General features: G+C 32.4%; 1 protein-coding gene across 2 annotated transcripts in view; it reads right to left on the minus strand.

Moving 5' to 3' along the window:
• Positions 1-205: 205 nt before the first annotated feature.
• The window catches only part of LOC143053585 (VWFA and cache domain-containing protein 1-like), a 47768-nt gene continuing 24364 nt past the window's right edge, over positions 206-23609 (minus strand). The window contains exons 13-24 of one of the 2 annotated variants that reach the window (XM_076226380.1): positions 23102-23267; positions 21653-21792; positions 20173-20345; positions 15303-15413; positions 13882-14001; positions 9608-9710; positions 8201-8296; positions 7654-7779; positions 6001-6110; positions 5032-5157; positions 4019-4161; positions 206-3271 (exon numbers count right to left, since the gene is read on the minus strand). In XM_076226380.1, coding sequence (XP_076082495.1) covers positions 2859-3271; positions 4019-4161; positions 5032-5157; positions 6001-6110; positions 7654-7779; positions 8201-8296; positions 9608-9710; positions 13882-14001; positions 15303-15413; positions 20173-20345; positions 21653-21792; positions 23102-23267 — 1827 coding nt within the window. In that variant the 3' untranslated portion in view covers positions 206-2858. The remainder of the gene's footprint in view (positions 3272-4018; positions 4162-5031; positions 5158-6000; positions 6111-7653; positions 7780-8200; positions 8297-9607; positions 9711-13881; positions 14002-15302; positions 15414-20172; positions 20346-21652; positions 21793-23101; positions 23268-23609) is intronic. The other variant, XM_076226381.1, reaches the window with a different exon arrangement.

Consider the following 23609-nt stretch of genomic DNA (forward strand, 5'->3'; position numbering starts at 1 on the left):
GTGTCATTTTGGTCTCTTGTGGACATGTACAGTTGTCTCATCGGCAATCATACCTCATCTTCTTTTTTATATAGAAATCTTTCAAATGGATAACTCGCCATCCAGTTCTGATTCTTAAATAAGTATTGAATTTCAGTCAAACCTAAGGAACATTTAAAATTTTAAATTAGAATATGATTAATGGGCTTTCTTTGGTACAAAGATGAATAATTCAAGATTTAATGTATGAAGCAGGTCATGTGATCAATTATGCATTAACAACTATTATCATAAATTAAAAATGGAAAACCCCATATCAATTAATATATAAAATTAAATAACATTTAAGGTAGATGGGTTGTCTAAATTATAATTCATAGAATATTTTAATAATTTGCCAAAATGTAGTTTATATCATGCTTTTTAAAAAATAAAAATAAAAATAATGAGTCACTGGGCTTATTTTCATACAAAAAATAAGCCAGATTTTGTATAGATTATGTATATAAATATATGCTATAAAACGAAAACTGCACCCTATAGTTTTGAGATAAAATATGAGAAGATAGCTTTAATAATATGCTTTCAGATAAGAAAAAGAAAAAAATGAGGTTACTAGACCTGTTTTCTTGCTAAATAATAATATAGAGAAATTCCTTACACACTCTATTGTAAAAGTACCTTTGTCTGAATTATCTGCCCTTACATTTGAGTTGCCTTCCCTTATATGTCAAAGTTTGAAAAAAAATGAATAAAACAAAAGTTTCTTATTTTTTGTAAAATACAACCATAAATATGATAAAACATCTCATTTTACATATTAAAATGTATTAAAATGAAAATTCTTACACATGTACTCTCAAAATTTTACACATGTACTCTCAAAATTCTTACACATGTACTCTCAAAATTCTTACACATGTACTCTCAAAATTCTTACACATGTACTCTCAAAATTTGCACATTCTATCAAAGAACTAGACCGATGTTTTCTGGTATTTCAAAATCACACATGGAGGAAGACACCCTATCTACCTTAAATATACAAGTGTAACCACAGTTGTGTCACAAGGCTGTATATTTTGGATTTATTAATATTCTTGTAATACCAATTTTTATGGATTTTTTGGGGTATTGGTCAACCAGGAATGTAAATGTTCAACAAGTGCCAATCTGCCAATCATGTGTAGGTTTGAATACAGACTTTGATTAAACAAAAACAAAAACATATACCCACGAACATACAACTTTTACTCAATACAAGAAAAATTGGAACCCACAAAAATGATATGTACCCACAGTTATGACGAAGTTAATATTATAAAAAGTCGCCTAAATGACAGCACATACGTACAACTGTAAAAAAAAAACCAAAAAACATATCTATGAAACTTGAACTTGAAGTTGAACTTTTTAATTTAGATAATATTAACAATAAATATAATAATATCAACTTATAATAACTATTTTTAAAGAATATGTGAATATCACGTATTTTATTTAACTTTGCATCACAACAATATATATCAAATCATATAAATTACTTGTCTACAAATACAATAGTAAACTGCTAACACTCCGGTGTTGACATGAATATCAATAATGTGGTCATTTCTATAAATTTCTGGTTAACCAAACTTTGAATTTTTCAAAAAAACTACGGATTTTCCTATCCCAGGCATTGATTACCTTAGCCGTATTTGGCACCACTTTTTGGAATTTTGGGTCCTCAATGCTCTTCAACTTTTTACTTGTGCTTTATAAATATTTTGATATGAGTGTCACTGATTAGTCATGTGTAGACGAAACGCGCGTCTGACGTACTAAATTATAATCCTGGTGCTTTTGATAATTAATTACTAACACAGAGATATACATCGCCTTTTTTATCAATAGTAAAATGCAAATGTTGAAATTAAAATAGCAATTCACATAAACCTTTAAACATGCAAAATATTCAAATTCAATAAACCATGACTGAGGGGACAGGGACAAAACATCTCTCAAAATATGAGATGTGCTAATGCTAATACAATGGCATACCAAATACCATTAACCTATAAACTGACCTAATCAAAAACTAATACATTGTTTACGACACCGCCGCCACCACCACCACATATGCCCAACGACACATTAAACAGAAAACCTATGTCTCGCTTTTTGACCCCGTTAAGGCGAGACAAAAATCATGCACAGTGTAAAGCTGTATTCAGAGTACTATCACAATTTGAACTACTTTATTTGGTCCTCAATGCTCTTCCTCTTTGTACTTTATTTGGCCTTTTGAACTTTTAGGGATTCGAGCGTCACTAATGAGTCCTTTGTAGACAAAACATGCGATTGACGTAAATACAAAATTTAATCCAGCTGGTATCTATGATGAGTTAATTCAAATGAAAATAACGATCACCATGCAATTGCATAAATGAACTGAGATTCCTACGGTAATTGAAGCACCCCATCCCCTAATAGCGGCAAGTGTACAGTGGAATCAATGTACACTCCTGTTCGGAATTATTAGAGAAGTGTCAATTACATAACCTAAAATCAAAAGCCAATAAGTTATAGATAACGCATATTTAGGGTTTTTCTTATCGTAAAGCACACAGAGGGGTGTCAGGATTGTTCAAACAAAAGAACGAACGTATGCTGATTATTTTATGCCTTGAAGCATATTTCATTGAAACATGGTATCGTCCGGGTTGGTTCTTCGAAAGAATGACCTTTCGTTCTGAAAGAAAATAACTCCATGTAGGTAAATAATTGTACATAATTCAAATATTTGTCCATTCAAATATAAAAAAAAATAGTTGATACATAATTTATGTTGTGATACAAATTCTAGATTTATTACATGTATGATCTTTTTTATCCATTTACAAATAGGATTTATTTGGATAACCATGCTTTGTCTGACTACCGTAAGAAACCACTGCAGAATACGGTGGAGGGTTTTCTACAGGAGCTGTGGGAAAAGTGTACTCAGCACTTTGATTTTGAGGGTGAAACATGAGATTTCCCCGATTGTTTATTGACGATTGGTGCTGAAATGAGGGTCTTTCTGATGAACTTTGATTTTGTGATCTAAATGCTTGGTTGTCATGAGCATTTGTCTGTTGTGTTGATTCTGTGTTGAAAGCTGGACTTCCATTGGATGATGATATACTGGACTTGGTTCTGATATGACTATAGACACAACCGGCAATAATGACAACAATCAGTACACCGATGACAATACCAGCTATCGCTCCAACTTTTATGCCTCCAGCTTCATCCGTGTTACTGTTATCTTAAAACAAATATTACAAGAATATAAGGCCCTGCTTTTACTGTAGAAATTAATTTATACATGTATGTTAGAGTTAAGTTCATGTATGTTATTGTATTATTACATATAATGGTGATATTACTTACACAGACAACTCTGGTTTACTAAATACTGACGAAACAGATGTTCATATACTGTTTTAGCATTTTTGTTAACTTTTTTAATTATACATAAATAAATTCCACATATATACCAGGATTGAATTTTGTGTTTGCGCGCGACATGTCTTTTGTCTATAAAAGACTCATCAGTGCTGCTCGAATAAAAAAAGTTAAAAAGGTCATGCAAAGTACGAAGTAAAAGGAAGTTTGATGATCTTTCAGTTGGTTCATGAATTTTATTATAACTTCTGTATATTGGTCAACATTGTTGCTGTGTAAATTTATGAAATAAAACAGTTTGATGAATTTGATAACTTTTTTAATGTGGCAAATACTTTGTTTGTTTGAACATTCATCGTTTTTAAGTTATCCAAGCTAAACATAATGCACATAATGCACATGACTTTTCGTCACCTTACATGACAAGATAAATAGGACAATCACTTTAATCCCAACAACCTTTCCATATTTATTAAAACATGTTTTCCCTTTTATAAGTGTCATACATGCAATGTCAATTAGCGTGTTATAATACCTGTAAATCATACATGTCATAGTCGCCGTTTTTAATAACAATAAACAACTTCGACACAACAGACAATATTACCTCCAACATTATTTCCATATGGGTCTTCAGATCCAACTTGTCCAAAGTAACAGACACTCTGTAAGGCACAATATGGCTGCTCTAGATCCTGGTCTTTAGAACCTCTAACACACCAACTGCACCCTGCCACACCAAAACAATCCCTAGAATACATATAATAAACAAACATCCAATGTTAAAAACACTTAAAGTTATTGTGTACTCTGTTCCAAAGTGTGTTTGCAAGGACTCTCTACCAAAACACAGGAAGACAACAGTGGTGTCCACTGCAAAGAGGTATATCTTTCAAATTTTTAAATTAGTTTGATCATTGAACATGTTTAGTTGAAAGCCTACTAATTTTTAAATAAAAAAGCGATATTTTTTCACCAATAGTTTGATTAAAAAAGAATTTTCTTCCGTAGTTGTTTATAATCCACGAAAATATATGGATCCGCAACTTTTTGATGTGAAATTCTATCACATTAACTTCAAATAATTTTTTTTCCATTAATAATCAATGTAAAAATAAGTATTTTTTTTTATGAAATTATATAAACACATGGCAAAATATTCAATTCTGCAAAATATTAAAAATATTCTATCTGAGGAAATATGTACAGACGATTGACCTTAAATACTTGAATTCAAGAGAAAAAAAACCCGATGACTGCTTTACATTGGTTTCAGTTTAAATATATTTCAGAGTGTTATTTCGGTAAATTCCAACATTTAACCAGCATTTTTGAGATTTACATACAATTGACAAAAATGAGAGATTATTAAAAATTAAGAGGAAAAGAATTCTATCAAAATATAAAAAAGTGCCTTTTAAAAAAACCTTATTCTGTTTCTTTTCTCATTTTGCATATTGAATATAAACACCTAATACATTTCAGCGATGTAAAATAACAAATGAACAAATAAATTTTATTATCATATCCAAATTGTTAATTTAACAAGCAAAGTTATTGGAATCACAAAAGAGTACAGGAAAACTGTAAAAGATAAGTCATTTGTAAAAGAAAACTTACGATTTTTGTGTTCTTGTGGAGCATTTAGGATCAAAGCAAAATTGAAGATTTTTAATCTTTTCTTCGTCATTCAGATTTTCTGTCTGTAGTTCTGGGTCTCTAGGACTACATGTTTGTGCAGCATCACTGCAAAAAAGCAGTAGAAAACGAATTTATATATCAGAGTTGCTAAATATAAAAACATATGTATTGTCAATCATTGTTTAAAAAAAATAATAACTGTTCAAAAACTAATTGAAATACGGAACACATATTCAACAAGCGAACAAACAACACATCATTTGATTATTAGTTTTGCTCTGTCAGAAGTATTTGAAAGCAGAAAAAAAGATAAAACATTTCTTCGAATTGTTTAAAATCACCTAAATTTCTTCGTTTTATCAAAAAGTTTGCAATGTTATTTTTAATCAGTCTGTCAAATGACTCAAGATAAGTTATTTACTAATAATTTTAATAGAATAAGGAGCAAAATACTTGGTTGAAAAGGAAATCAATTGTGTATCTATTCAAATGGTACTTCAGAATGGCTTATTCTTAATATTATAATGAACATCAGAGAGAGGCTATATACTTAAATGTCGGCTGTGTTGTTTAAAAATAAATTTCTTTGCTTTATAAAAAATGATGCAATGTTATTTTCAATCAGTCCTTTCGAATGCCTCTGGATAAGAATTTGTTTTAAATAAAATGAGAATAACAAGACAATAAAATATTTGAACATTTTTTTAATTGATTGCAATTATTTCTTAATTCGAATGAAAATATTCAGTAAAAAAAAAAACTTTTTCAAATAAAAAAAAGAGGTTTAGCTTGGTGTCTAGTACGTTAAAGGGTCGATCAGCAGGAAACACAATACTGGTTTTACCTCTTGGAATTTTCAGTTGTTTCCCTTAATTGAATTCCTTTTGAGTCTATCTGCAATTACAAGCAATGTTATCACTGGTTAGATATGATCTAGTGTATACTTACCCTAACAGAGTATATGCATTATTGCAATAATCAAAATCGGCATCTTTGTAACACAAACAGTCACATGATCTGGAGCTGCATTTATGGGAATCAGGTGATATTCCGTAAATCTATAAAATTTAAATACGATCATGATAACAACATGATATATCTATTTGCTTAAATAATAGATATATAGCTACAGAAACAAGAATGCATCTGTTTTTGTACCAAGCATAGACTGCCATGGAATTCAAATTGTAAGAAATAAGAAACTATGTGTGATAAACATAACGGTCTGAAAAGCGCACACATGCTACGACTTACCAATCTTGAGCTGGTGACATCATATGAAGTTTATCAACCTGCTCGTGCATTTTTTATTGTTATTCTGTTAACTCAAAATAATTATCTCAGATACCTGGGACGAACTCATTTCACAAATGATTTCTTTTGTCTACTTATTGTACCTCGAAGTTAACCCAGTGTAGGTCTTTAAGTTGAGATTCAATTTACTAAAAGTTCATAAGGCATGACTTATTAGATAAGCCCCCAAAAACTAAGGGAGTCCGAAATAGGATCTTGACACCCAGCCAGATACCATAATTTACAATTTTGTTTATTCAAAGTGCTTTGGTTGCTTGAAAATCTACGGTCAATAATCAAACGGTATTTTAGAGGAAATACTAACCTGTCCCGAACCGGGAGTTTTACTAAAGAAGTCCATATCTCATCTATTTTTAGTGGCCGTTAATGATTGTAAACTAATGTCTTTTGATATTAGCATTCGTCTACCATGGAGAAAAAAGAGGAACGGGGGGCTAATTGCTAAACTTTTGACTTAAGATCATGGTTCAATTTTTTTTATAACGGCATATATATATACGTTTTACTTCTAGCAAACTCTCTGCCTTATTGTAAAAAATGCCACTCTAAAATTATAATCATTTGCTTCAGGTTGACCTACTTTTCATCTCGTCGTGAATTTGCATGCCATATTTGCCACTAGACATAAAGGAGGAATTAATTTACTAGCTTCATTTAGTTATGTATAATCATTTGCCTTCAGTTGATAATTGTCTCAAACACTTTTTCAATTTTTATATATGTCTTTTTTTTATCTACATTTGAATTTTAAAGCGTAAATCTCATATAGCATTTCTTCCATCATTTTTGTCGAGCCTGCGACTTTAATCGCAAATACCAGACATAGCTATCCTACATTCAATAATATTGATTCACTCTAAGGGTCTTTGCATCGGAAATAAACACATGTATTCCAAAAACTGTTGTTGGCATGATACGTATTATGTTCTTCTCATATATTTTATGATGGTATAATTTTAAACCCCTAATATAACGGGAAGGATTGTACTTGATTTTGATGTGAATTGTCTATTCTGTTTTATTTTCTATGAAGTGCTTTATTTTTTAAACTGCATGTAATACCACTGAATAAAGATTGGTATTTTAAATTCGCTTTCTTGCAACACAAGGTAAACTATTGAAATGGAAGAAAATGACGAACTCCCAAACTCGTATGACTTTGACCTCGGATTAATAAATAGATATGTCAGGTCCCTCCAATTTCAAGAGATCAAGGTGCGACTGTATAGGTATTACTCTTTGTTGGAGGCTGTACGGAGACCTATAGATGTGTTTATAATGACTTACACTGCAGCACCTTGTAGCAGTTGTGTAGACTCTCTGTTTTATGACAATAAATATATTGCTGTTAGGAACTGGACTTATCTTGTATTTAGCATATGAATTCATTCTATCAATATCATTTGTTACAACCTGAAAAAGACAATAGGTATAAAAGTAATACACTTGATTGTTTTATTTTTTGTGAGTAGGTTTCACTTTCAGCAATATTTGCTATTTTGTGGAATCCAAGTTTTATAAATGGAGGCCGGAACTACCGACCATAGTAATCTAGTAATTATAGTCAATTAAAATTAGAGTCAAATGCACCTACCCCAGTAGTTGATGGAACGAACTGAAAACCTCATTGTTGACAGGCTATTATAGCAATTGCCTGAAAAAGGAGTATAATTCACTTTCGTCCATTTTAAAGATATTTGTCATTTTTTTCAACTACTTTTCATTATTCTATAAGTGGCGCGTCTCCTTCCCATTGAATTCCTGTTGAGAAGTTATATTGTATATACAAAGAACATTTCAGCAAACATATTGGTCGGCGAAAATCAAGATTTACCCTATATGTAAACTGCTCCTTGATAGTTTCAAAATCTATACATGATGCTTTATTCATCATATTGTTGTTAATAAGGTCTTCAGCTATTGCACTTTCCTACAATAGAACAACAAACAAATGATTTATGCATTTGTATTCAAAATATAAACTTAAATGCCAGGTAGATTAACTGCTTTTTAATAAAATCAAAATTTATTGATTGATAATTAATGATAAACAAAACTTTCAGCACTTACTTCTATTTAGTGGCATCCCATGTTTATTAGTGGAGGAAGCGGGAGTGTCCAGCCAGAACCACCGACCTTTCGGGAAACTTATAATCCTTGTCATTAAAAATTAGAGTCTCATACAACTTTCACATTTGGAATTTGAACTCACAACTTCGGTGTTGGCATGCTACTGATAATTAGTGTAGGACTAGTTTGATTTCATAACAAGAATGTGTCCCTGTACAGGGATGTCTCATTCGCACTATCATTTTCTTTGTTCAGTGGACAGTGAAATTGGGATAAAAACTCTAATTTGGCATTCAAATTAGAAAGATCATATGATAGGGAACATGTGTACTAAGTGTCAAGATGATTGGACTTCAACTCATCAAAAGCTAACTTGACCAAAAACTTTAACTCTGCAGCGGGACAGATGAACGAACGGACGCACAGAACAGAAAACATAACGCCCCCTTCTATCGGAGTTGGGGCATACACAATAGGTATCGTAGTATCTGACAGATGTGACAAGATCTCAAATGTTACAACTTAAGCTGCTGGTCAAATACAACGTCCAGTGTAACATGTGTAATCCGACAAACTGGGGGACCTGAAAAAAATTTCGGATTAAGCAGGGTGTCGGAATACTCCGGTTTTTTCTGCAAGTATAGGCATATTTTGGGACCACGAACATGTGTCGGTTAAAGCAGGATGTTTGAATACTCAGGTGTCGGATCAGGCAGTTTGCACTGTAATTCTCATTAGTAATTTCTGAGAAAAGTGTGACGAAACATAAATGTTTTTTGAACAAATGAACTGACAAATGGTTAGACTGCCAAGATGATTGTAATTTTAGGAGTATTATATTCAATATAAGAGGGCACTGGTTCCCAGATGTTTCCTAGAACAAACACTTGTAATTATAATATAAGTAACAGACAGCATGTGCCCTCTACACACATGTATACATTTTTTAATTTCATATTATTTTTTTATTAATTTTTTAAATGAAACTTTCAAAAAGGTTTCTATAGTGAACTCAAGACTATGGTTTAGTTTGATATACAAATTACCAAAATAGTTGACTTTTTTACAAAGTTGCAGACCTATTACATGTATTAAGTCTAACAAATGTACGAATCCTTATAATATTTTTCTGACTGTGTCCAAATTAGTCGTTCTATACCTATTAGCTTACCTTATAAATAACATGGACATTTTCTATTTCGGGTGAGGTAGAATCAGGATTAGCAAAGTCTTCATGTATAACTATGTAACCACTGCTGTCTAATACAAAACAACTGAAAAGTAATAAGATCAGGATATAATTTGGATAACCACAGCTATCTTTTGCAAAAGGACAAAGGACACACATTATAGACATAATTTTCTATACTGCTGATTGTGACTTTTTACCCAGTCAGATTTGCTCTAAATCCTTTAGTTTCAGAGAAATAAACCTAAAACTGCATTTTACCGCTATGTTCTATTTTTAGCCTTGTCGGCCATCTTGGTTGGCGGACTGCGCCATCGAACACATTTTGTACACTTAACACCCTGATGATGGTTGTGTCTAAGTTTCGTTAAATTCGTTTTAGTAGTTAAAGAGGAGAAGAATTTTGTAAAAGATTACAAAAATTTACGAAAAATTGTTAAAAAAATTACTATAAAGGGCAATAACTCCTTAAGGGGTCTATTGCCAATTTAATTATGTTAACTTATTTGTAGATCCTACTTTGCTGAACATAATTGCTGTTTACATTCTATCTGTATCTATGATAATATTCATGAAAATAACCAAAAACTGCAGAATTTCCTTTAAATTACGAGTTCAGAAGCAGCAACCCAACAACGGGTTGTCTGATTTGTGTGAAAATTTTAGGGCAGATAACACATGACCTTATGAACAATTTAGTCCATGTCAGACTTACTGTAAATGCTTTAGTTTCAGAGATAAAAGCCAAAACCTACATTTTACCCCTGTGTTCTATTTTCTGGTGGACATCTTGGTGGATGGGCCCGTTCCTCGGACATATGTTAACACAAGATACACCAATAATGATTGTGGTCAAGTTTGGTTCAATTTGGCCCAGTAGTTACAGAGGGGTGGTTTTGTAAAATTTTTGGACCAGGTGAGCTAAAAACTTTGTACTTGTTTGGCTATTTTGATCTCATTTTCACTGATGAGTCTTATGTAGACGAAACGCGTGTCTGGCGTATTAAATTATAAACCTGGTACGTTTTGATAGCTATTACTCTTGTGTTTCTCTGTCCTATCTGATCTCCCATGCACTTGTATTGTAGTCCTGTCGTGTAATGTTGTCAGTTTAATTTTATATTTAACATTGCCATACAAGTGGGAGGTATTGCTAGCCACAAAACCAGGTTCAACCTACCATTTTTTTTTTCTTAAAATGTCCTGTAGCAAGTCAGGAAAATGGCCGGTTTAGTTTGTAACCCGGATTTGTTTTTTGTCAATCGATTTATGAATGTCGAAGAGCGGTATATTACTCTTTTTTTCCTTTTTTCATACAAAATGAACCAAGAGGCAAAGCATTTTGACATTCCAGCAAAAAAGGATAAAATTTCATTTTTTATAGTAGAATTTGATGACCTAGAATATATCACAATTTTGATCATAGTATTAATGATGAGTTTATTTACACTCACTAGGTCGATACCACTAATGGTGAATATTTTCTGCGCATGAGTATCACCAGCCCAGTAGCCTGCACTTCTGTGAAGACATAAATTTTCATTCATAATGGTCATAATTATAAATTAACTGTAAACAAATATTTTGATTTTCAAAATACTCAAGATTGTCTATCCCCGGGAATAGCATGATTGGATGACCTTAGCTGTATATGGCAAGACGTTTTGGAGTTTTGGGTCCTCAATGCTCTTCAACTTGCACTTTATTTGGCCCTTTTAACATTTTAAATTCGAGCGTCACTGGTGAGTCTATTGTAGAGGAAATACGTGTCTGACTTACAAAATTTAAATTATTGTAACCATGATGAGATATTTTGCAATACATTGAAAGTATTATCTAGTGATAAAAAGGGTGGAAATAAGGTGATTTTTTTGTCAAAAAAGGGATATTTTGACTGTCTCCCAGGTAACTGGTTCATACAGGAGATTTCAAATTTTGTCGATAAAAGAGTCGTATCCCGTCTAAAAGTGCATGCATGCTATTAGTGAAAGTTTGAAAAATTCAAATCATTTTACGAATCTTAACAGTTAAGAAAAAGAAATATAAACTGTTAACAAAGAAATATGTCTCGCCTTTTGTAATTTTCAATGCATAAATGCAAATATTGAATCAAAATGTCAATATTTAAACATATAAACCACGCAAACTACTCAAAGTCCATGAACTATGATCTCAGGTGCAGAATCTAATAAAGTTATTGGAAATGATAAATGTCAATGCTTAATGAAGAGCTGCGCTATAAGCGCATGATATGTCCGTTGCCCTTTTCGCTTGTCTTTATGCTTTAAATGATTATTTTTTTTGCACATTAGTTAGGCTGTTAGTTTTCTCATTTGAATTGTTTTACATTTGTCATTTTAGTGTCTTTTATAGCTGACATTGTGGTACGGACTTTGCTCATTGTTTAAGGCCATACGGTGACCTCTATTTGTTCATTTTCTTTTAATTTGTAAAAGGTAGCTTAAGTCAACAGATATAAACATTTCACCTAAGTTTCATAAAATTTTGAGAAAGTGTTTAGAGTGATTGTTCGAAAACTGAAAAATCGAACCTTTTTTAAGCATACAAATTCATAACACGGAAACGTAAAAATCTGAAATTTATAAAAATCGAAAGGGAGCATAAATCAATAGATATAAACAATTCACCAAAGTATCATTAAAGTAGATGGAAGCATTTTTGAGGTATTGTCCAAAAACTAGAAAATCCCCCTTTTTAAAGGATAAAACTTTATAAAATGGAAACGAAAATCTGAAATTTATAAAAATCGAAAGGGAGCATACGTCAATAGATATAAACAATTCATTAAAGTTTCAAACGTTGAAGGAAGCATTTTTGAGTTATTGTCCAAAAACTGAAAAATCACCATTTTGTTTTTAAGGAAAAAGCTTATTAACATGGAAACTAAAAATCTGAAATTTATAAAAATCGAAAGGGAGCTTACGTCAATAGATATAAACAATTCAACGAAGTTTCATAAATGTTGGTGGAAGCGTTTTTTTTTAAATTGTCCAAAGTGTGGACGACGGAAGGACGGATGGACGGAAGGCCAACTGTATACCATAATACGTCCCGTCTTAGACGGACGTATAAAAAAACTGTATACCAAATACCATCAACTTCTTATAACTGGTTACCTAATCACAAACTTTGACTTCGATATGGTCTTCACTGAGGTGAGATGCACTAATGTAATACAAGTGCATACCAACTATCATTGACCTATCACTTATGGTTCCCAATAAACTGAACTAATCACAAACTGCCAAGGCCGCCGTCGAAAACAATATTCGAAAAAGACCTGAAGTAGACCCTTTCATGTTTTCATTTTATTTTTCAATGTTCACTCACCTATACTGTTGTATATTTAACTTACATGAACTGTTGTGCTTTTTGACTTACCTGTACTGTTGTATATTTGACTAACCTGTATAATTGTATATTTGACTTACCTGTACTGTTGTATATTTGACTAACCTGTATTATTGTATATTTGACTTACATGTACTGTTTTATATTTGAAAGAGGGACGAAAGATACCAAAGGGACAGTCAAACTCATAAATCGAAATTAAACTGACAACGCCATGGCTAACATGAAAAAGTCGAACCGACACACAATAGTACACATGACATAAAATAGAAAACTAAAGAATAAACAACACGAACCCCACCAAAAACTAGGGGTGATCTCAGGTGCTCCGGGAGGGTAAGCAGATCCTGCTCGACATGTGGCATCCGTCGTGTTTCTTATGTGATTACAAATCCGGTAGGTCACATTCATGAAAGGGAAGGGGTTTGTAGTTACGTCGTGAGGAACATATCCGATAGCATTTGTGAAACGGTTATTCCATAACGGTCAACCAACTCGTGATGGCGTCCGTAAAATTTACGAAGTGATGATTTCAAATTCACCATTTGGAACTCTTGGTTTAATAACTTCCTTGTGAGCAGCAAACCTCTATCAAGGAAATCATGATAGGAAATGCAAGCACGGGAATATCGTATCAATTGGGAGATATATACACCGTATGCAGGTGCTGCTGGAATGTTGCTATTTAGAAATGGAAAGTTCACAATTGGAAATCTGAAATCATCTCTTTTATCGTAAAGTTTTGTTTTCAACCGACCCTCATTGTCAATTTCTAGATGTAAGTCAAGATATGAGGCCGATTTACCTGTAACTGTTTTGTAGTTTGCCTTACCTGTATATTTGTGTACTTTGCCTTACCTGAACTGTTGTATATTTTGACTTACCTGAACTGTTGTGTATTTTGACAATCTGAGTAAGTGTTTTGCATCATCTGATAAAAATAGTTGATTGTAAAATCTGTCCCAATCACTGCTACAGTCTGACCCGATCCTACCCCACTTCCACTAAAAAAAAGTGTAAATGTAAATTTCACATTCTAATACGCGCAGTAACAACTATTTCAAACATGTTAGCAAGAAATCTATTATTTTGTGACTTCATTCTTAAAGGTATGTTCCGATCTTAGCAACATTAGCTCAAGAGTTATAATCTGTCCTCTACAATGCTCAATGAAAAATATCAAAACTAAAATAGTACAAACAATTCTATCTTTATAATGCATTCTTCATGTTATTTGTGTGACCCATGTTGAAATGCTAATGTTCAATTTACAGACACAATGTGTACTTTCTTGGGTTCTAATACAAACATATGTCCAAGTATGCGATGGTGTGAGTCGTCCGTGAACATCTGTTTGAGACTGTTATCATATAGATGTATTGACTGGATTTATTATGTTTGGCTGCTGCTTCATTGATGAATAACACTTCAGCTCTTTTTATAAATACGTATTAGACAGTTTTGAGAGAAAAACTGGTTGTGTTTAGCATGTGATAAAATGATATGTGTAATGAACGTAGAAGATGGCTGCTGATTACCGGATTCATACTTGGTTTAAAAGACTATTTCCAGATATCTTATAGTTATTTGTGTCATTGGGTTGCTGTCAAATCAACCCCTTATATCTTTTTTATATTAATATTTATTTTAGATAACAAAATCAAATCATCCAATATAAAAACTGCTAAACATAATTGATAAATTCCTTTTATTAGGATTATCTGCCACATTTTGAAGTTATTTTCACCTGTGGTATGGTAAAGACAAAATGACTTATCTCTATTTTGTAATATTTTTACTAAGTATAATCGGGTACCCATTCTGTAATACTTTTACACAGATCCCCAAAGATCCAATTATGATGCAGTCAACAAATCCTTGCCTTTTAGTGCTGCAGGTTTTTTTTACCAGTGGTTGGTACATATTCAATGACTTTCCTCCATTCTGTAACAGTATTACTTAGTGTTATCAGGTAACCAGATATCCAAAGATCCAGGTAGGTAGCAGACACCTAATCCTTTCTTTTAGATCTGCAGTTGTTGTTTTTACATGTGGTTTGGTACAGATTCAATGACTTACCATTTTATTATAGTTTTACTTAGCGTAATCAGATACCGAGATTTCAAAAGATTCAAATAGGAAGCAGACACCTTATCCCTTCCCTTCAGATGCATACTTCTTTTAAATATGTGGTTTAGTACATATACAATGACTCTTCTCCCTTCTCTTCTCATCACATTCTTTCTTTTCAGAGCTATAGTTCTTTTATACCTATGGTTAGGTATTATAAGCTACACTGACTTACCTCCCTTCTGTAATAGTTTTACTGAGGGTTATCAGGTAACCAGATCCCCAAAGATCCAGGTATGGAGCAGACAACACAATCTGTCCTTTAAGAGCTAAAGTTCTTTTATACCTATAATAAGATAATTATAAGCTGTGGACATGATGTTGATCTGTTCATGCATGCAGAGGTTTAAGAGATAAGTGTGACAAAAATACGTGTTGGGTGAATGCACAGAGAGAGGGACAATGTCAATTCAATATTCAATATAACACTATTAAAATGAAGGTTTACTTTATATGTAACTATTAAACAAATCATACTAGTGAAATAACAAAATCAAAATAACCCTATATAGTTGGTAGTGTTTATAGAAATGTCTGCATTTACCTTTATCAAAACGTTAAAAAAATAGAAATCATAGATGAACAGCTACTTAAACGCGTAACGAGTTATATGCTCGAAAAGGATATAAAATAATAACTTGAGTAATATGAGGTCAAAGAGAGGCGAAAGATACAAAAGTGTCATTCAAGTTCATATTAAGTCGTATGTAAACTGAAAACGCCATGGATTAAAAAAAACAAAACCAAACAGACAGACAGACAAGTAGCAGTACACAAAAAGCACATCATAAAAAAAAAAAAAAAAAAAACTCAGCATCAAGAACCCCACCAAAAACTGGGGGTGATATCAAGAACTTTGAAGAGGGTAAGGAGACCCTGCCCCATATGTGGCACCCGTCGATTTGCTCATGTAAGTACAAACTCGTTGATAAGTATAATTTGGTAGTCACATTCGCGGAAAAGGTGCTGGGATTGTAGTTTCGACAATTGGAACATATCCGTTGTCATCTGTGCAACGGATATTCCATAACAGTTAACCAATATGTGATGAGGTCTATAAAATTAACGTAGGGACGATTTTAACTTCACCAATTAGAACTCTTGGTTTAATATATTCCTTGTGAGCTGTAACCCTCGATCAAGGATATCATGATCGGAAACAAAAGCCGTGAACTATCGTATGAACTGCGATATATATCTTTCGTATACAGGCGATGCTGGAATGTTGCTTCATCGCCATGGAAATTTCAGATTCGGGAAGCCTACGCAAGTTAGAACCTTAGTTCAATTTCTCAATTGAAGTCAAATAAATCAAGTTTTTGTGAGTATAATGTTATGGAAATTATCGAACCACTGCTGTATTTATACTTAACTATGTCCACTCTGTACATTTTAATGTCAAATTTATTACATATAATCAAAGAAAATTCAATCATTAAATTTTAACATACATATGTCGTTGTTCCAGCAGATAAAGCCTCCAATAATATTGTCTTCATATGTAAAAAACATTATTTGCAATGTCTCACTACAGAGCTTGGAATTGATAAAACTACTGGTAATCCTACATATTCTTTAACATCATTTACCAAGGACGAAATTTTACAAAATCATAAATCTGTCCTTCTTTCTTTTGGTATCAACATCAAAGAAAACGAAGAAAACTTGCCTTCATTATACTGGATACCCAAATTACACAAAACTCCATATAAAGAACGATACATAGCTGGGTCTTCAAAATGTTCAACCAAACATCTTTCTAAAGTACTGACTACTATTCTTTCGACAGTTAAAGATGGGCTTCAAAAATATTGTGAGGAGATATATTCTACCAGTGGTGTTAACCAGATGTGGATTCTCAAAAATTCGAAAGATCTACTGCTTAACCTTCAATCACAATCTTTGCAATTTTGCAGCAACATAAAAACTTTTGATTTTTCTACGCTATATACTACTATTCCCCATGCTCAGTTGAAAGATCGACTACACCATCTCATAAAACAGAGCTTTTTCTATAAAAATGGAAATCGTAGATACAAATTTCTTGTTTTGGGTTACAATAATTCATATTTTGTGAAAAATCACACTGAATCTCCCAGAAAATATACAGAAGATGATATTATCAAAATGCTGGACTTTTTGATCGACAATATATTTGTTGAGTTTGGAGGATTTATATTTCAACAGACAGTCGGTATTCCAATGGGTACTAATTGTGCACCCCTGCTGGCTGATTTGTTTTTGTACTCGTATGAAGCAGAATTCATTCAGAACCTTCTAAAAGACAAAAAGAAAAAGCACCTTGCGAAATTCTTTAATTTTACTTTCCGATATATTGATGATGTTCTATCATTGAATAACCCATATTTCAGCCAATACTTACATCTCATATATCCAAGTGAACTTGAAATTAAGGATACCACTGATACTAGAAGGACTGCTTCATACCTTGATCTTTTCCTCAATATTGACGTAGATGGACGACTTCACACGAAAATCTATGATAAACGGGACGATTTCAACTTCCCAATTATCAATTTCCCATTTCTCAGCAGTAACATACCCTCTGCCCCTTCGTATGGTGTTTACATATCACAATTGATACGTTATTCACGTGCTTGTTCACACTATACGGACTTCATATACAGGAGTGTGCTCCTTACGCAGAAACTGCTCCAACAAAGTTATGAGGAGGACAGATTAAAATTGACACTCCGTAAATTTTATGGACACCATCACGATTTGTTGGATCCATACGATGTTTCGTTGACCAAACTAGCTAAGGACATTTTTACCACATGGTAGATTGTGTTTTGTCATAATGTCGTCTAATCTTTTAATTACCAAACGTGACTTATTCCCGATTGTGACTGTTTTGCCGAGTGTGAACTCGCATTACTATAAGACGTGGTACGGTACTTATCCATCCCAAATTCATGTATTTAGTTTAAATGTTTAATGTTATATTTGTAATTCTCATCGGATTTTGTCAAATGTGTTGACGTCTTTTCTATTATATTTATGTGTTATGGTAAAGAAAATTAATCACCCCCTTTATTTATCAGATTTGATTTCGTTCAAAGTAATCAGTACGATATTTTACGTTTGAAGTTAGATTCATAACAAACCTGACATAGGTTTATAATATAGTTAATTGCTACCTCAGTTTTATATTAATAAGAATTAAAATGTGCTTTGTTATTAAATGCAATATCAGTATTTAGTTCAAATATATAATCTTAAATTAATCCTAATTCTATCTTATTCATTCTTATGTGACGTCATTTTTCATTTTTTGATGCTCTGTTTTACTAATTCAAATGACGTCATTTTTTCGTCATTTTTCAGTTTCAAATAGGACGTCACTTGGCGTAGAGGTTTAAACGTATTCGGATGTGTCTACTTTTGTGTTTCAAATGTCTGGTTATGTAAATGTATTTCAGTTGTTTCCTGTAATTAGTTAATACTTCAGCTTTATCATGTACATCTTTTGAATATTCATTTTATTAAATTTACTGTTTGCAAAAGTATATATTACTCTAAATTGTAGGGATTTTCTGGTAACTTAACAGAAAATCCTTGCCGTTTTTGGCACAACCTTTTTGATCTTTTGGTCCTCGATGCTGTTCAACTTTGTACTCGTTTCGGCTTTCAAACTTTTGTATCTGTGCGTCACACATAGGTCTTGTGTGGACAAAATACACTTCTGGCGTATTAAAATTTTGAACTTGTTGCCTTTTGTTGGCTGTTGTTCGTGTGATTCTTTGTCAATTGTGTTCTCCAATTTATTTATATTGTAGTCCTGTGTTGTCATTTTGATGTTATATTTCACATGGCCATAAAAGTGCGAGGTTTGGCATGCCACAAAACCAGGTTCAACCCACCATTTTTTCCTTTAAAAATGCCCTGTACCAAGTCAGGAATATGGTCATTGTTATATTATAGTTCGTTTCTGTGTGTATTACATTATAACGTTGTGTCGTTTGTTTTCTCTTATTTTTGAGTGTAAATTCACATTGCGATAAGACGTGTCACGGTACTTGTCTATCCCAAATTCATGTATTTGGTTTTGATGTTATATATATATGTTATATTTGTTATTCTCGTGGGATTTTGTCTATATGTGTTACATTTTAGTGTTATGTCGTTGTTCTCCTCTTATATTTAATGCGTTTCCCTCGGTTTTAGCTATCCCGATTTTGTTTTTTGTCCATGGATTTATGAGTTTTGAACAGCGGTATACTACTGTTGCCTTTATTTAACCTGTTGGTTACCTCCGGTAACCAAGCGAAACTTTATTTACACGTGATAGCCAATTGTGGTCTTGAAAAACAATCAGCAGAGATTCATGAAAAAGTTGAAAAATAAGTGAGGTAAAAAAAAGAGAAGTCTATTCGTTTTTTTTAAATTTAGTTTTTGAGTTCCAAATTGTTGATAACACCTTGCCACTTCATGCAGTTGTTAACTGATTTGGTGCTTCAATATATCTTTCAGAATCAACAATACTCAATGTTTGTTTAACTTATCTGAATACGGTTGTTCCCTTCGAATTTGTACTCTGTGGTTGCTGAATTTCGATCGAAATGGTCAAATTAAGGTCATTTCATACAGAAAAGCTGTCGGGGAAGTAGAAATGGGGACAATAATTCAATAGCAGTACTTTTTTGTGTAGACGTGGATAAAACAAAGCAGTTTTTTAAAGAAATTTCACATGTGTTATTGTAAACTTAGTCATTCATGTAAATGTATACAACAGATATTCGACTTTTTTTTTGTTAAATTTGAGGTATCAAATGAATTGAAAGGAAAAGGCAGGTAGAGGAAGGTTTATTGTTATCAGAGGTACCAGGATTATACTTTAGTACGCCAGACGCGCGTTTTGTCTACATAAGACTCATCAGTGATGCTCAAATCGAAATAATGTAAAAGCCAAACAAGTACAAAGTTGAAGAACATTGAGGATCCGAAATTCCAAAAAGTTGTGTCAAATACGGCTAAGGTACAACATATATAATGTAATGATAACTAAAATGATACCAACTAACCATGCCCTTCTTGTATGGTCATAGTTTTTAGGTAGTTCAACACCAGGATATAGCCTCATTACGCCATCTGCTGTACCGATATATCTCCATACAACAAATTCAGATAACTCTTCACTAGACTTCCAGATACTTTCAGCAGGGTAAGTCGAGGAAACCGAATTTAATATGGATTCCTGCAAAATAACGAATGCCTTAAGTATAATTCACATTAAAGAACAAGAAGATTTAACTTTTCATATAAACTGTTAACAAAGAGATATGTCTCGCTTTTTTGTTATTTTGATTGTAAATTGCTAATGTTGAAATCAAAATTGCAATAATTTATCATGTAAGTAATGCAAATATTGAAAGTCAATGAACCATGACATGTACCAAGGCTTATACAACTAATATCAAATATCATTGAACTACCGCAAGTGGATTCCAAATAACTAAACTAAATGTAATCACAAACTAATACCTGTTGACTAAGCAAAAGTTTCTAAGTCAATAGACAATGACTGAGGCAGCGGCGCCAAAAAAAGATAGCAAATGTGAAAAGCTTTATAATATCAAACTAGATGCATGATGTTTTATTAGTTGTTAGTGGCTTTGAACTAGCTGTCAGTAAACTGCAATTACTCTCAGATCTGTACCTAGTGTTTTTTTGTTGTTAAGATGTACAAGTATCCGGCCACGTCAACTTGTATTTTTGTCCATCTGATGAGTTAAGCTTTTTTCAACTGATTTGTATAGTTCTTTCTTATGTTATACTGATAAACCAGTGTCTCAGGTTAGCAATGGTTATGGGGAGGGTTTGGATCCCGCTGACAGGTTTAACCCCGCCACATTACATATGTATGTGCCTGTCACAAGTAAGGAGACTGTAATTCAGTGGTTGTCGTTTGTTTATGTGTTACATATTTGTTTTTCGTTCATATTTTTGTATATAAATAAGGCCTTAGATTTTCGTTTCAACTGTTTTACGGTGTCATTTCGGGGCCTTTTATAGCTGACTTTACGGTATGGGTTTTGTTCATTGTTGAAGGCCGTAGGAAGACCTATAGTTGTTAATTTATGTGTCATTTTGGTCTCTTGTGGAGAGTTGTCTCATTGGCAATCATACCACATCTTCTTTTTTATATTGACGCCATTTTTTTCACATTGGAAGAAAAATACTTAATTTAAAAAAATTTAATAAATGTTTTAGGAATTTGTTGTCCTCAATGCTCTTCGTAATTTATTTTGCATTTTTTTAATACCTTATTTTTATATCATCGTCACCGATAAGTCTTTAGTAGACGAGACGCACGTCTGGCACAAATACAAACTTTCAATCCTTGTATTTATGATGAGTTTATTTGAGAGGTTCAAATACTATTGAATGGAATTGATCTGAAGACCTGCCAGCCCACCTTCGTCTGTTTCTTTCAAATAGTTTCGGGGTTTCCACCAAAACATTTGGTTTAATCTAAGCACAAATGACTTGACATATACTGACCTTTAACCCTGGATTATTTAGGACATTTTTCCCTGTTAAAAAATCTTCATATTTGGTAATCATTGCTTTAGTTTCATCTACATCTAAGTAATTAAATGGCTCTAGAAATGCACCAGGAGTCAACATAACAACAGATTTATCTGTAAAATAAAACTGATTCAATTAGTATTTCATTACTTCTCCACAACATATAAATCAGCTATTTTAGATGAATACGAAATGATAATCAGCCAGAACAATTTGCATTTATAGAATCATTTATCCACCGACTGACATTTAAGTTATCTGTAATTTACCTTCAGAATCGAACGGATCTTGTGTAATTTAAAACAACAGGACAAATTCGTTATCAGTAAAATTGAGGGTCTTCACAAATAACATACGTTAAATGGAACATGAATTGACAATTACATTTTTAGTTCCCTTTTTTTTTCCTTTTGGTGCTGTATTGTTTTGGACATGATATTTTTTTTATGCTGTGCTGTCTTAAAACTATTAAAAGTTTTATTTTAATACAAAATGTATGAATAAACTTATGTCGCTTAAATGGGCATTGCTCATTTCCCTTTTCGCTAAAGTGGATACAATTAAAGCATTGTCATTACTGTGATTGAGTCAAATTTCCGCTTACCAGATAATGTTTTCTGATCCCAATTTCAATATATTTTTTTCATTATACCAAATAATGAAAAACATTTCAAGAGCACCATCAGAACTTTTGATAAGTGATTTTGGCAAAGATGAAGAATTTCTCAATATTAATGGACATTCAAAAGTGCACTGAATTTGCACATCTGCTTTCTAAATGATTTGAATTTATTTATTTTGATCTAGATAAAAGAATTTTCAGAAACATGCATTAAAAATGTACATTTTAACAACAGCAACAACGTATACAGTATTAATGAAATAAATGGTGGTCATTCTTCATCAAGAAAATGTAAAAAGAAATACATTTCCTGTATTCCATTTTACATGTACCTGCACAAATACCTTATACTGTTAAATATTAAAATCATGGTAATTAATTACCCACTAGATATTTTTGTAGGTTAGGCTCAGTTATGCTTTCTTAAATTGTTTTTAGCAAATAACTGAAAATTTTAATATTAATTAATTTAGATTCTTGATTTTTTGTTACATTTTCTTCTACATATTCTATATTGTGTATCACATGTGTATGTCCGTGTTTTTTCTCTCTCGAAAATTGATATCACAAGGCAGGGGTACGGATTATAGAGTACCGTATGCAAAAATAATATAATCACACTTTATTTGAATGTACCGTAGTTACATAAGACGTTTTCAAGCATTTACAGAAAGTTGTTTCCTGAATTCTCGTGACGAAAATGGGGGACAATGTACCAATGCAAACTTTACAAGCCTGAATACGGCAGTCGTTAATAACGATTATATAATGGTTTGTTAGTTCTTATTATCAAACAGTACCTTTTGTACCAAACCGTGTAAAATGTCGACAGTTTGACCCTTCTGTTGTGGTATAGTCCAATCGATGATAAACAAAGCTGTCTTGTGTAACAGTCTGATGATCTAGTATAGGCTGTTTATCATTATCACCAACAACAATACACACAGAAAAATTACTCTGGATTACCTACAAAACTATAAACCGTTAAACAGAAAGTCTGAAGCTGTAGGTTTTTTTTCATCAAAAGGTTATATGAGTTAAATAATGTAAATGACAAAACAGGTGAGACTGTTATTTATTAGACCGTCCAACTCTAAAATGTCATACTAGAATTTAGTTTTAAATCAAACAGTTTGTGATGATTACCAATTGCAACAATTATTTAACGTTTCTAGAAAATCAACCCAAACAAACTCAATTTATGTTACAAAATGTGAAAAATGAACTTAAATCTCACAATTAAGATCCCATAACTCTGGAACCACAAACCAGAAAATATAAAAGTTCAAAAGGGAGCCTCAATCTAAC

The sequence above is a fragment of the Mytilus galloprovincialis genome, chromosome 12 (genome assembly GCF_965363235.1).
Source record: "Mytilus galloprovincialis chromosome 12, xbMytGall1.hap1.1, whole genome shotgun sequence".
NCBI classification, from domain to species: Eukaryota; Metazoa; Mollusca; class Bivalvia; order Mytilida; family Mytilidae; genus Mytilus; species Mytilus galloprovincialis.